The sequence below is a fragment of the Erinaceus europaeus genome, chromosome 8 (genome assembly GCF_950295315.1).
Source record: "Erinaceus europaeus chromosome 8, mEriEur2.1, whole genome shotgun sequence".
NCBI lineage: Eukaryota > Metazoa > Chordata > Mammalia > Eulipotyphla > Erinaceidae > Erinaceus > Erinaceus europaeus.
In genome coordinates, this window is record NC_080169.1 from 112,554,556 (window position 1) to 112,568,631 (window position 14,076).

At 47.4% G+C, this 14,076-nt stretch overlaps 1 protein-coding gene across 6 annotated transcripts in view; it reads right to left on the reverse strand.

Moving 5' to 3' along the window:
• Positions 1-14,076, reverse strand: part of SLC37A3 (solute carrier family 37 member 3) — a 77,215-nt gene that overhangs the window by 62,521 nt on the left and 618 nt on the right. For 5 of the 6 annotated variants that reach the window (XM_060196688.1, XM_060196690.1, XM_060196691.1 and 2 more), the window contains exons 2-4: positions 12,908-13,029; positions 3,252-3,411; positions 2,257-2,365 (exon numbers count right to left, since the gene is read on the reverse strand). In XM_060196688.1, the coding sequence (XP_060052671.1) occupies positions 2,257-2,365; positions 3,252-3,340 (198 nt within the window). In that variant the 5' untranslated portion in view covers positions 3,341-3,411; positions 12,908-13,029. The remainder of the gene's footprint in view (positions 1-2,256; positions 2,366-3,251; positions 3,412-12,907; positions 13,030-14,076) is intronic. The other variant, XM_060196687.1, reaches the window with a different exon arrangement.

The window sequence follows — 14,076 nt, forward strand, 5'->3', positions numbered from 1 at the left end:
TAAACTTATGTGAATTGTAAGACATATTACTAGTATAGCACGTGTCATTTCTTAGAAATGATGTGGCTGGGAGTCGGGCGGTAGCGCAGTGGGTTAAGCGCAGGTGGCGCCAAGTGCAAGGACCAGCATAAGGATCCCAGTTCGAGCCCCCAGCTCCCCACCTGCAGGGGTTCTCTTCACAGGAGGTGAAGCAGGTCTGCAGGTGTCTATCTTTCTCTCCCCCTCTCTGTCTTTCCTTCCTCTCTCCATTTCTCTCTGTCCTATCCAATAAGGACAACAATAATAACTACAACAATAAAACAAGGGCAACAAAAGGGAAAATAAATAAATATAAAAAAATTGGGGGGGAGTTGGGTGATAGAGCAGCATGTGGTGCAAGGCACAAGGACCGGCGTAGGGATCCCAGTTCGACCCCCCAGCTCCTCACCTGCAGGGGAGTCCCTTCATAGGCGGTGAAGCAGGTCTGCAGGTGTCTATCTTTCTCTCTCCCTCTCTGTCTTTCTCTCCTCTGTCCATTTCTCTCTGTTCTATCCAATAACGACAGCAATAACAACAATAAACAACAATGGCAACAAAAGGGAAAAAATAGCAGTGGATGTAGTGCAGGCACCAAGCCCCAGCTTGATCCACCTTCTGAACCAAGGAAACTTTTCTCTCCTGTTGTTTTTTTTTTTAAAGATTGTTTTTATTATTTAAACTGAGAAAGAAAGAGGAGAGGGAGGGAGAGAGAGAGGGAGGGAGAGACTTGATTGATTCATATGAGAGGGAAAGAAGCCATGTATGACACTGTATGACACTGAAGGAGTGAACTAGCCTGCAAGTCCTACACTCTACCAGCTAAGCTATTTCCCCAATCCAAACAGTATTTGTTTTCACCACAGCATTGCTCAGCTCTGGCTTATGGTGGTGCCAGGGATTGAACCTGGGGGCTCAGTGTTTCAGCCACGACAGTCTGCTGTGTTACTGAGAGTGCTATCTCCTCAGTCCCAAAACACTTAATGAAAAATAATTTAAAGGCGGGAGCTGAGACCTCACACGTGTGCAAAGATTTCACTTCTCCCAGGTCGCTTTTTTATTCAGAGAGCAAGACAGAAGGAGAGACACCACACACAGCAGCAGAGCGTCCCACAGTGCCACAACACCACCCCAGGGGTGCCAGGGCTGGAGCCTGGGCGGTGCACATAGGAAGGTACATGGCTTACCTGGAGAGCTGTCTACCTGACTCCAAAGCTCCCTTTCCAATCCTGCCAGTGTTGGAACATGATCGTGATTAGCATACAGCTGACTTTAGCCTGACAGGCATACAATGGACTTACAGAAACCCACAAGGGACGTGGGTGTGTAGGAAGTCATTTAAGCAGTTGTCTGGTGGAAACTGCTCTCTGTTCCTGCTCCCTTTCTCCCTGAGATGGGTCATGTCGCTTCCCCTGGACCTGGTAACTAGCTTTAAGATTCATGGTGGACAGAGGGTAGATAGTATAATGGTTATAGAAAGAGACTCTCATGCCTGAGGCTCTGAAGTCCCAGGTTCAATCCCCCACACCACCACAAACCAGAACTGAACAGTGCTCTGGCAGAAGAAAGAAAAAGACTCCTAGCTTCCCACCATCATGACTAGCCAGTCTTTGCCCCTTTGGCCATTTTGCTGCCAGTTTTTAAGTACCTATATAACCCCTATTTGTTTAAACCCCAGCCAAAGCCCACACAAAGTCTTTTACTGTGGTGACCCCAACAGGAGTTCGGGACTATTAGCACACAAATGACATCACCCTGAGGAGGTGCTTCAGAGAAGGGAGTGTATAAAAGCAAGGGACTCTGAGCACACTGGTCTCTTTGGCTGCAGTTTCTTTTCCTGGTGAGAGGCATCTCGGCGGAGGTGCGCCAGGTATCCCAGCATGGCTATTTCTTCTGGGAACTGAACACATGTGACTCTGCTAGCTGGTAAACTTTTAGACCCCTCTACAGCCATGAGCAACCTTTACCAGAGCTGATAATTGTTTATCTTACAGGACTAAACTTTTGATAACTATACTCAGCCCTTATAGGCCTAGCATACTCTTTAACTCTTGATGACGAGTGCTTAATTTGCCTTTACCTATTTCACCCTAATAAACCGTGTATTGTTTAAACCAGTTCCCAGCTCCCACTGTGAATCCTTTCACATGCCATAAGCAGCCCCCACCAATCCCTTTTTTAAGTTAATTTACAATATTTTATTTTCTTAACTACTATACACCAGCTCTAATCTGGGCTCACCTCCTCAGGCAGCTCGTAGGATGTGTTCTCAGCACTGGGGGTCCACTGCTTAGAGATGCTGACTTTGACATTGCTGAAGGTTTTCCTTGAGGCGTGGAGCAACGAATAGCTACAAAGAGAACAGAGTGAGTGGGGCAGAAAGCACAATGGTTATGCAGTGACTCTCATCCCTGAGGCTCCCAAGTCCCAGGTTCACTCTCCTGCACCACCATAAACCAGAGCCGAGCAGTGCTCTGGTATGAGAGACGGGGGCGAGACAAGCATAAAAAGGGGAAAGCCATAAACAGTTTTGTTTATTCAATTTCCAGCTCCAAGGGCAGCTCCACAGGTGTGTAGTGCTGGGGTACTTCTCCTATGTCTCCCACTCTCCTCTCTCTCTTTTTTTTGTTTGTTAATATTTTATTTATTTACTACTTATTGGATAAAAGTGAAGAGAACTGAGAGGGAATGGAAGATAGATAGATAGAGAGAGAGAGACCTGTACTGCTACTTTACCACTCTTGAAGCTCCCCCCCCTCCCGCAGGTGTAGACTGGGGGCTTGAACCAGAGTCCCTGAACACGGTAATGTGCGTGCTTAACCAGCTGTGCCAGTGGCCAGGGCAGAACATACAATTTTAAAAGCCTGGGTCAAGGAGACCATTCAGTGGTGTGCAAATCTGTGAGACTCTTGGTCAAGTCCCTGGAACTGTATTCTGTCTGTTTTATTTTTTTTTTTAATATTTATTTATTCCCTTTTGTTGCCCTTGTTTTTTATTGTTGTTATTGATATTGTTGCTGTTGGATAGGACAGAGAAATGGAGAGAGGAGGGGAAGACAGAGAGGGGGAGAGAAAGACAGACACCTGCAGACCTGCTTCACCACTTGTGAAGCGACTCCCCTGCTGGTGGGGAACCGGAGCCTCGAACCGGGATCCTTACGCCGGTCCTTGTGCTTGGCACCACCTGTTCTGTTTTAAAAGTGACAACGACAAGGGGTGGTTTGAGCGCCTGCTGACCTGAAGAAGGTGAGCAGGAACACGACGACGTGGTGATGGCTGAAGCGGGAGAGCAGAGGTCCCCTCTGGGAAAGGCGCGGCCAGGCCATGTCCCTCCACCCGCCTGCCTGCCTCGGACTTTGAAGGCTAGAGCGTGACTGGTTTACGTCATCTCCTCTTCCTGGAAAGACAGAAGCACACCACCGCCATTACCCCAACAGGCCCCTTCTCCCCAGACAGAACTATTCAAACTAAGAGCCAGAGAACGTGGCATGAGAGCTTGCAAAATCAATCACAGGAAAAGAGAAGCCCTTAAAGAAATCCTTGACCAGGGGTGCAGCTCAGCAGCACAGCAAAAGTCCCACATGGATGTAGCTCAATCCCAGACACCAAAAAGTTGAAAGAAAAAAAGATCACTGACAAGATTTTTATACCAATAGAGGAGCATACATACACACTAGCAAGAAAACCACTAATTCTGACAGGGAAAAAAAAAAAACCTGGACAATTCAGTAGAAGTGAAATGGCTATTGAACACAATTGAGAACTGTGATCTCAGTGGCTTGGGAGGTGGCATGGCGGCTACTGTGCTGGACTTGGGAGTGTGAGGTTCTGAGTTTGATCGCCCACATCGCAAGTGCCAGAGTGACATTCTGGTTCTCTTTCTGTCAGTAAGTACATAAGAACCCCAACCTGACTGACATCATGAGGAGTGTTCTCCAAGGCAAGGAAATATCTGCACGTAATAAAATAAAAAATAAAAAAAAATTGCTCTTGGGGTAGGAGAGATAGTACAATGGTTATGCAAAGAGACTCTCATGCCTGGGGCTCCAATCCCCTGCACCACCATAAGCCAGAGCTGAGCAGTGCTCTGGTTGATTTCTCTCTCTCTACCTCTCTCCTTCATCTCTCTCAAAAATAAAATATTAAAAAATTGTTCTCAGTGCAACCTCAGGTCTAGCTGTTTCTGAACCCTCAACGGCCAGGAGCAAAAGTCAGCACAGCATCACAGGAAGCAGTGTGGCCAGGGTCCCCAAGAACCAAGGACATGGGGGCTGGGAGGTAGTACACCAGCTTAAGTGGACATAGTACTAAGCACAAGGATCCTAGTTCAAGCCCCTGGCTCCCCAACCTGCAGGGGGGGTCGCTTCACAAGCAGGTGTCTATCTCTCTCCCTCTCTCTATCTTCCCCATCTCTCTCAATTTCTCTCAGTCCTAGTCTATTTAAAAAAAAAAAAGCCACCAGCAGCAGTGGATTCATAACCAAGGCCCAGCAATAACCCTAGAGGCAATAAAGAAAAAAAAAGAAGTTTTTTAATTAAAAAAAAAATGATAGGGGCAAGGGTCAAGATGGTGCCTGAAGACAGCAACTAGACAGATTCTCCAAAAAAAACGGATTAAAATCCTGGGAATTCTAAGAGGGAACAGGATTTCCAGGGCTGCAGAAGACGATGGAGGAGGAGACAAAGAGGAAGCACAGTGGAACATCATCTCTGGTTCTATAACAGCCACAAGGAGCTAAAGGCCAAAGGAAGCAAAACCCCACCAGTCTGCAGCTGCTACCCTACCGCGACGCGGACCTGACTTCCCTGGGCAGACCACCTCACCAGTGTGTCCTGGAACCCCACTTTCCTAGAGCCCTGTCCCACTAGGGAAAGACAGAAACAGGCTGCAGGTATGAATTGACCTGTCAATGCCCATGTCTAGCGGGGAAGCAATTACAGAAAGCAGAACTTCCACCTTCTGCGTCACACAATGATCCTGGGTCCATCCTCCCAGAGGGATAAAGAATAGGGAAGCTTCCAATGGAGGGGGTGGGATGCAGAACTCTGGCGGTGAGGACTGTGTGGAATTGTACCCCTCTTATCCAATGGGCTTGCCAATCATTATTAAATCAATCAATAAATAATGAAAAAAACTGTTGAGCAGTATGCCAGCTCCCCCCTGCTTAAAGCTGTGGTCTATTTACATAATCACTGTTACCTGAGACACGCCCTGCCAGCAGGGCACTGGTTTAATCCCACTGGTTCAAACTCTCCTTTCTCTCCGCCCCCTCACCTTGTCACACCCTGTTTTTACACCCTACTTCCTTCCTGGAGAGTACAAATGCAGATAAATAAAGCCAGCATGGCATTGCATTCCAGCTCAGCCACAAGAGTTCCTGGTTTCTCTCCCGCGCCGCTGAGTAGGCAACAGCCCAGGTTGGCTCCAACAGACTTCTCTCCAACCCAGAGAGCACGTGCCCAGGAAGAAACACCCTCAGGCTAGCCCAACAAAAAACAATGGACATGAATCAGGAAAACAGCTCACCTGGATAGTCTGTAGCTTTGCCAGGTGTGTGATCCTCTGAAGGAAGCCACAGTGCTGAGAACTGTTACACACACACACACACACACACTCTCTCTCTCTCTCTCTCTCTCTCTCAATAAACAAACAAAAACCGGGAGGTACTGCAGCTTGTTAAGCACACGTGGCGCAAAGCGCAAGGACCAGTGTAAGGATCCCAGTTGGAGGCCACAACTCCCCACCTGCAGGGCAGTTGCTTCACAGGCGGTGAAGTAGGTCTGCAGATGTCTGTCTTTCTCTCCCCCTCTCTGTCTTCCCCTCCTCTTTCCATTTCTCTCTGTCCTATCCAATAACAATCACATCAATAACAACCACAATAAAACAAGGGTCCCCACCTGCAGGGGGAAGCTTCACAAGTGGTGAGGCAGGGCTGTAGGTGTCTCTCTGTATCTCTCCCTATCTCCCTCTACCCTGTCGATTTCTAGCTTTCTCTATCCAATAAATAAGTAAAGATAATAAAAAAGTTTTAAAAAATAAAATAAGACAAGGGCAACAAAAGGGAATATTTAAAAAATTTAATTAAAAAAAAAAAAACCTATAAGTATAGACTCTCATTATCAGGAGAGAAAACATCCCGAGCATTGGAAGATGACAATGAACACACCTACGAGAGTAAGACATAAACTCTAAAGCTCCTGACATCACAGTGAGAGGGGGCTTTGCCCTCCAGGCTGTGCTGCCCTGAACAGCCACCAGCCAGCCTGCTCTCACAAGCTACAGCCCAGCAGACTAACCCAAGCTTGCAGGCTGAGATGCTCACTCAAAAGCCCACGTCCTCTAGTAAAAACAAACCTTTTTTTTTTTTTCAATTATGAGCCAAGCAAGACTATAAATTACACTCACAGGGAGCTCTCGCCCAGCCCAGTCCCTGTGACCTCAAGTATAGCGCAGGCCCACCCACTGTGTAAACAGCCTTTCTGTCTGTAAATCCAGGAAGGTACAAAGCCAGAGCTGTTAGTCTCGCTGCGGATATGACCTCCAGCCCCTATGTTACCTATGAGCCCAGGCGAAGTTTTCACCCACCACTGCAAGCCGTGACTCTGTGCTGAGCACATTCACAGCTGCGGTGCTAGAGAGAGCTCCTGTGGGAAGGGCAGGGACTGGCAGAGCCTGTGACTTCTCAGACAAAACCTTCCAGAAATGTACAGTCCAACAGCTTGGGATCTCACCGTCTCCGCAAATTGCTGTGGGCTTCAGTGACATCACCACGCTCCGTTTTTACCTGACTTCCAAATGGAGCCTATCTGCATTCAGCCTCTAACTAAGCCCCCTTCTCCTTCGCTGTAGGGGTGGGGGAGGAGAGGCCTAGTGAGAACCATGAGCAAACAACCCTAAATGTTCACCTGTTGTTGGCAGGAAGCCATTGGAAATGAATGCTATCCGACAACTGGTCCTGTGTAATTGTAATAGCTACTAATAATGACCCTTGTGCTGGCAGGCAGCTTCTGTCGGAATCTGTCAAGCACTCCCTTTCTCAGGCCTTTTCTTCCCTGCTCTAAGTATACACTGGACCTGCATTGTTTAGGGATGTGGGAATTCTGCCATCATGGATATAGACGAGATTCATTCTTTTTAATGCTTTTGAATGGCATTTTCTTTTTTTTTAAATTATCTTTATTTATTTATTGGATAGAGAAAGACAGAAATTGAGAGGGAAAGGGGGTGATAGGGAGAGAGACAGAGAGTCACCTGCAGCCCTGCTTCACCACTCAAAAAGCTTTCCTTCTGCAGGTGGGGGCCAGGGGATTGAACCTGGGTCTTTGTGCACTGATGCGTGCTCCACCAGGTGCGCCACCGCCTGACCCCCAAGATGCATTTTTGTGCTGTTGAATTCACAGTCGCTTGTCATTCCTTTTTGTTTGTTTGTTTGTTTTTCTCCTCAGCCAGTGTACACTGAATATGAAGCCTGTAAGAACAAAAACTATCATTTAAAAAATCAGCAGTAGGGGCTGGGTGGTGGCGCTCCTGGTTGAACAGCAACGTGTTATCTTGCACAGGGATCTGGGTTCAAGCTGCCAGTCCCCACCTGCAGGGGGAAGCTTTACATAGTGCTGCGGGTGCCTCTCCTTTCTCTGTGAAGAAGAAAACAAAAAGAAAAAGAAGGGCCGGGTGGTGGTGCACCTGTTTGAGCTCACATGTTACAGTGCACAAGGACCCGGGTTCAAACCCGTAGTCCCCACCTGCAGGGGGAAAGCTTTACAAGTGGTGAAGCAGGGCTGCAGGTGTCTCTCCGTCTCTCTCCATCTCCATCTTAACATTTTAACAATACCCCTTCCTTCTCAATTTCTGGCTGATTTATTTATTTATCCAATAAATAAATAAAGATAAAATTTTAAAAAAAAAAGAAAGAAAAAGGAAATGGCTACTGGGAAATGACAGTGGAGCAGCAGCCCTGGTGGCCAAAATAACTCAGCGGCCCAAGAGGTGGTGCAGGGTTAAACCCCTGTCCTGAGTTCGATCCCTGGCAGCACATGTGCCAGAATGATGCTCTGGTTCTCTCTCCCTCTTTCTCACTAATAAATAATTACATCTTTACAAACACACACACTGAACACAGGCCTCACTGAACACAGAATCCTTGCCACTGAAAGGGATCCAGAACATTTAGCCACGTCCTCCTCTTCAAAGAACGCTCAGGCTCCCAAAGCCCTTTGGTTTGTAACAAAACTTTCTGGGTCCGTATTTACTTATTAATGAGAAAGATAGGAGGACAGAAAGAAAGAAAGAAAAAGACATCACTCTGGTACATGTGCTGCCAGGGATTGAACTTGGGACCTCCTGCTTGACAGTCCAATGCCCTATCCATTGTGCCACCTCCGGGACCACTACATGGAACTTTCTGGGGGGTGTAATGCTCCCCACTGTACTAGCAGGGCTAAATATAAGACGGCCTTCCCTATGACATGGCCAACAAAACCTCCTCTTCGTGAGACATTGGTCCAGAAACGGGAGACAAAGGAAATGAAACACACAGAATGACCTCTTCCCCTGGGTGGTGTACAATCAGAGCCAAGAAAATGAGCAAATCCTGACAGAGATTAAGAGACTGTGAATTCAACAGCAGAGCTGAGGTGGTTGACAAAAGGTTGGGAGGCGGAGAAGGGGGTGTTCTCCAATGGACTTTGGTGGAGGCATACTGGTGACTGGGACGGGGTGAGGTAACACATTTTGAGGAAAGACTACTTGTGAAACCCTTATAGGCATGTAAACCCAGGCTGCCTCAAAAACAAAAACTATTATTAAAGTGAAATAGTGAGGGTTCCTTGACTACCTACTCTTTCTCCTCAAACCGCTCTGCCCCCTGCAGGCCCCAGCCCCTTGGACAATGTAGTTATTTATTAATAAGGGGAGACAGAGAGAGAACACCAGAGCATCTCTCCTGCACATGCAATGCCAGGGGCTGAACTCAGGACCTTGAGCTTGGGAGTGCAACACCTTATCCACTGTGCTGTCTTCAGGACCTTTATTTCCACTCTCTACTTTCTCCCTGGTGGATCAAAATTTTTAAAAAGTAGAAGAAGAAATCACAAGAGTGGGCTGGTTCCACTTTGTAGATTCAAAACCGCAAACCTCAAAGGGCACAGCCACGCTGCCTACACTTCCCCTTGGTTTGGCTTTCTCAACCTCTAGAGGTCCCACTTCACTCCTCCCTTCTGGTGCCAGGGCTTTGTGAGAGCTCACACTCCCACTGGGCCCAAGACACAGGACAGCCAGCGAACCCTCCACACCGCCAACAGACTCTGTCCTACCCAACAATAACAGCTATAACAACCACAACAAGGGCAACAAAAATGGGAAAAATCGCCTCCAAGAGCAGTGGATTCGTAGTGCCAGCACAGAGCCCCAGCAAATAACCCTGGAGGCAAAAAACAAAGAAAGAAAGAAAGAAAATTAGCTGACAAGAGGGGGCCGGGCAGTGGTGCACCAGGTTAAGCAAACATAATACAAAGTCCAATCCGGGAGGTAGCACAGTGGACAAAGCACTGGACTCTCAAGCATGAGGTCCTGAGTTCAATCCCCAGCGGCACATGTACCAGAGTGATAACTGGTTCTTTCTCTCCTATCTTTTTAATAAATAAAACCTAAAATAAAAAAAAGTGGTAGCGCAGTGGGTTAAGCGCACAAGCCACAAAGCTCAAGGACCAGCATAAGGATCCCAGTTCGAGCCTCCGGCTCCCACATGGGGGGGGGGTGTCGGGTTACGTTGTGCGGGGAAGAGAGAAGAGACCAGGAACTTGTGGTGGAGAGGGATGCAATGCTTTATTCATGAGGATGCCCCAGGGTTGGGTGTGGGCACAGCAGTTTAGGCCACGTGGAGCTAGCAAAATGGCCGCCTCCCACTATGCCCACCAGCCCTTCTCCAGGTCTGCTCTGGGTCAAGAGAAAGAGAGAGCGAAACCGGAACAGCAGCGGGATTTATAGGGTAAAGACGCAAGTGGCAAGTTGGAAACGGAAATGGTTAGGAAAAGGGGTGAAGAGAGGCAAAAGGCATGCTGGGAAGGTGGAAGTGTCCTTAGCAACTGTTGCGATGGTTTTAACTGAATTAGCAATACCCTGAGGGGCTAACGTGGTGGGGATCTTTCAGGCAAAACAATGATTATGTACGCAGAGCAGGGAGGCTGGCTTTAAGGCGGGGGGGGGGGGGGGGGGGGGGGGGGGGGGGGGGGGGGGTCACTACACAAGCAGTGAAGCAGGTCTGTAGGTGTCTTTCTCTCCCCTTCTCTGTCTTCCCCTCCTCTCTGGATTTTTCTCTGTCCTGTTCAACAGTAATGACAGCAATAGTAATAATAATGATAAACAACAAGGGCAACAAAAGGGAAAAAAAAGTGCAAGGATCCTAGTTCAATTCCCTGCTCCCCGCCTGCAAGGGTGTTGCTTCATAAGCAGTGAAGCAGATCTGCAGGTGTCTATCTCCCCCCCCCCAATTTCTGTCTGCCTTGTCCAATAAAACAGAAAAAAATGGCCACCAGGAGCAGCAGATTCATAGTGCTGGCACAGAGCCCCAGTGACATCCCTAGAGGCAAAAATAAATAAAGAGAGAAATAAAATTAGCTGACAATACGACCTGTAGAAGCACTCTACAACAGCCGGGGCAGCGGGAAGCAAACAGGGGCTGGAGCAGCCAGGCCCTCCTGTCCTGCCACCAGGGCCATAGGCAGGGCCCCCACAGGCTTCATTCTCTCTGTCCCCACCCCACCTCAGCCAAGAATCTCATGACACACAAGAGCTGGCACTCTGCTTAAAATGCTTCCTTGGGGCCAGGAGGCAGCTCAGTGGTAAAGCACAAGCCTGACAACACGTTAGCCCTGGGCCCGACCCCCATCGCCATGTCAGAGTACCATGGATGGGGCTGGGGAGATAGCACAGTGGCTATACAAATGGCTTCTATGACTACGGTTCCAAGGTTCCAGGTTCACTCCCTGGCACCACCACAAGTCAGAGCTCAGCAGTGATCTCGTGTATGTAAATAAATAAATGATCCAGAATTTTAAAATCCATTAGTGCCCCACGGGTGAGTTTCTTTGGCACCCTTGCAGAATGTACACACTCCAGGTAAAGCACCTCACCTATATATACACTCTCACTTTCTCTCTCACTAAATAATCAATCTTAAAAAAAAAAAAAGGTGTTAAAAAAGAAAGGAAAAAAATAAGAAAAAAATAAAATAAAATAAATAAAAATAAATAAAAATTAAAAAAAGGTGAAGCAAACATTTGAATCCAAACCTGACCCTGCACTCCATGCTGTATCACAGGGAAGGCTAAAATATAAAAAAATGCTAAGAGGCAGTTGGAAACATCACACTTTCGGGCAGGGGGGCCAGGGATAAATAGCATAATGGCTATGCAAAGAAACTCTCATGCCTGATGCTCTGAAATCCCAGGTTCAACCCCCCACACTACCTTAAGCTAGAGCTGAGCAGTGCTCTGGTGAAAGGAAGGAAGGAAGGAAGGAAGGGAGGAAGGAAGGAAGGGAGGAAGGAAGGAATGGAGGAAGGAAGGAACGGAGGAAGAAAAAAAAGAATAGGAAAAGAAACATCACACTTTCAAATTAGAGGAAGAATAGCTTCTTGGCCTTTTGGTTAAGATCAAATTAGAGAAAGAATCAAATGAAAAACAGGTTCCCTTGGGAGTCGGGCTGTGGCGCAGCGGGTTAAGCGCAGGTGGCGCAAAGTGCAAGGACTGGCTTAAGGATCCCGGTTCGAGCCCCTGGCTCCCCACCTGCAGGGGAGTCGCTTCACAGGCGGTGAAGCAGATCTGCAGGTGTCTCTCTTTCTCTCCCCCTCTCTGTCTTCCCCTCCTCTCTCCATTTCTCTCTGTCCTATCCAACAACAACTACATCAATACCAACAATAATAATAACTACAACAATAAAACAAGGGCAACAAAAGGGAATAAATATTATATATATATATATATTTCTTTTTTTTTTTTTTTTTTTTTTAAAGTAAGAGTGGTCCAGGAGGTGGTGCAATGGATAAAGCATTGGATTCTCAGGCATGAGGTCCAGAGTTCAATCTCTGGCAGATGCACCAGAATGATATCTGGTTCTTTCTCTCTCTCCTATCTTTCCCATAAATAAATAAAATCTTTTAAAAAATAATCTAGCACCTAGTGCCCTGCACACAGGTTTTATTTGTCACTTTTCTTTCCAGAGAACTGCTCAACTCTGGCTTCTGGACTGAACCCAGGACCTGGGGGCATAAAGTCTTTTGCAGAGCCAGCATGCTGTCCCTCAGCCGGGACGGAGGTTCTTTTCATCTCACATGACCTCACTAGAAGCCCTCTGCCTGCACCGCACAAATCCTCCCATTCACTTCTCAAGCCTTCCTGTAATGTTTCATTCTTCCTCAATAGTTTCATCACCACAGACGCGGCGTACCCAGCATTTATCTGGTAAAAACCACTCCTCTTACACCAGGGTGCCCCAAACCACATGCTTCCCACCAGTTCTGAACATCTTCCAAAGACAACTGGCTTTGAAGACAGAAATCGTTTCCTAGACAAAGAAAGGGCTTTACCTTCAGGTCAGTGGTGACCGCTGTGACAGGTCACAACCGTTCCTGCCAAGGGACAAGCCAGAGCCTGCCGCAGGGAGCACGGCCCCGGATCCTGGCAGGTGCCCGCCTGGCCCTGACCTTGATTTTACGGACGCGTCCTTTCAGGGTCACTTTGTGAGACTGGAAGTCAAAGTACAACTGAAGAGCGAGGCCATCTGAAGTCACCTGTGGCCCATAAAATGTGGAAATCCAAGCCAGACCCTCCACTCATCAGATGGCTCAGCCTCAGCCTGTAGCAAGTTCTCGGCACCCAGCCCCCCGGGAAGCTCACCCAGGTGCACAGCAGAGTCCTCTCGGCACAGCGAGCCAGCAGCAGACGGGAGCACACGGGACTCTCACATAAGAGGTTCCAGGTTCGATCCCTGGCACCAGCAACCCGGGCTGAGATCTGATCTAGTCAGGTGACAATAAAAGACAAAAAAAAAAAAAAAACAACAATTTAAGTGCCAAGAGGCTGAAAAAGAAGGCAGGTGGCTGTGGCCTGGGGGGGTGAGGGGCGGGGGGCATCAAAGGGCAGAATATAGACAGGACTGCGGCAGTGGGTGCCAACTGTGACAGAATGGAGCTGTGCCCTGGGTTTCCCGCACTCCATCACTCATAAAAAAAATAATAAATCTGTGGTCTGGGAGGTGGCGCAGTGAATAAAGCATCGCACTCTCAAGCATGAGGTCCTGAGTTCAATCCCCAGCAGCACATGTACCAGAGAGATGCCTCGCTCTTTCTCTCCTCCTATGTTTCTCATTAATAAATAAATAAAATCTTTTAAAAAATAAATAAATAAATCTGGGACCGGGTGGTGGCGCACCTGGTTGAGCGCATATGTTACAGTGCTCAAGAACCTAGGTGTGAGCCCCTGATCCCCACCTGCACGGGGAAAACTTTGCAAGTGGTGACGCAGGTCTGCAGGTGTCTCTCTCTCTTTCCCTCTCTATCTCCCCTACATCTCAATTTCTGGCTATGTCTATCCAATAAAGATAATAAAAAGTATTAACAAATAAATAAATCTAAGAAGGATGGAAGGAAGGGGGAAAAGAGATGTCAATCAAAGGGAAGAGACCCAGATTCAGAAGTGTGGACTACTGAGTTTGATTCCTATTATGGCTCGTGCCAGAATAAAGATCCGGTTCACTCAATTATTTTTATATATATATATATATTTTTTTTTTTTTTTAATGATGACAATCAGATATTGCTCACCCTGGCAGACCACTCTTCTCTCTATGGAAGGAGTCAGTAAAAGTTGCCCTGAGGAGCTGGGGAGACTATATAATGGTTCTGCCACAAAAAAAAAAAAAAAAAAAAACTTTCATGCCTGAGGTTCTGAGATCCCAGGTTCAATCCCCAGCACCACCAGAAGCCAGAGCTGAGTTATTCTTTTACTTTCTGCATCTCACTCACTAAAAACAAATAAAACAAAACCTTAAATAAAGTTGCCTTGAG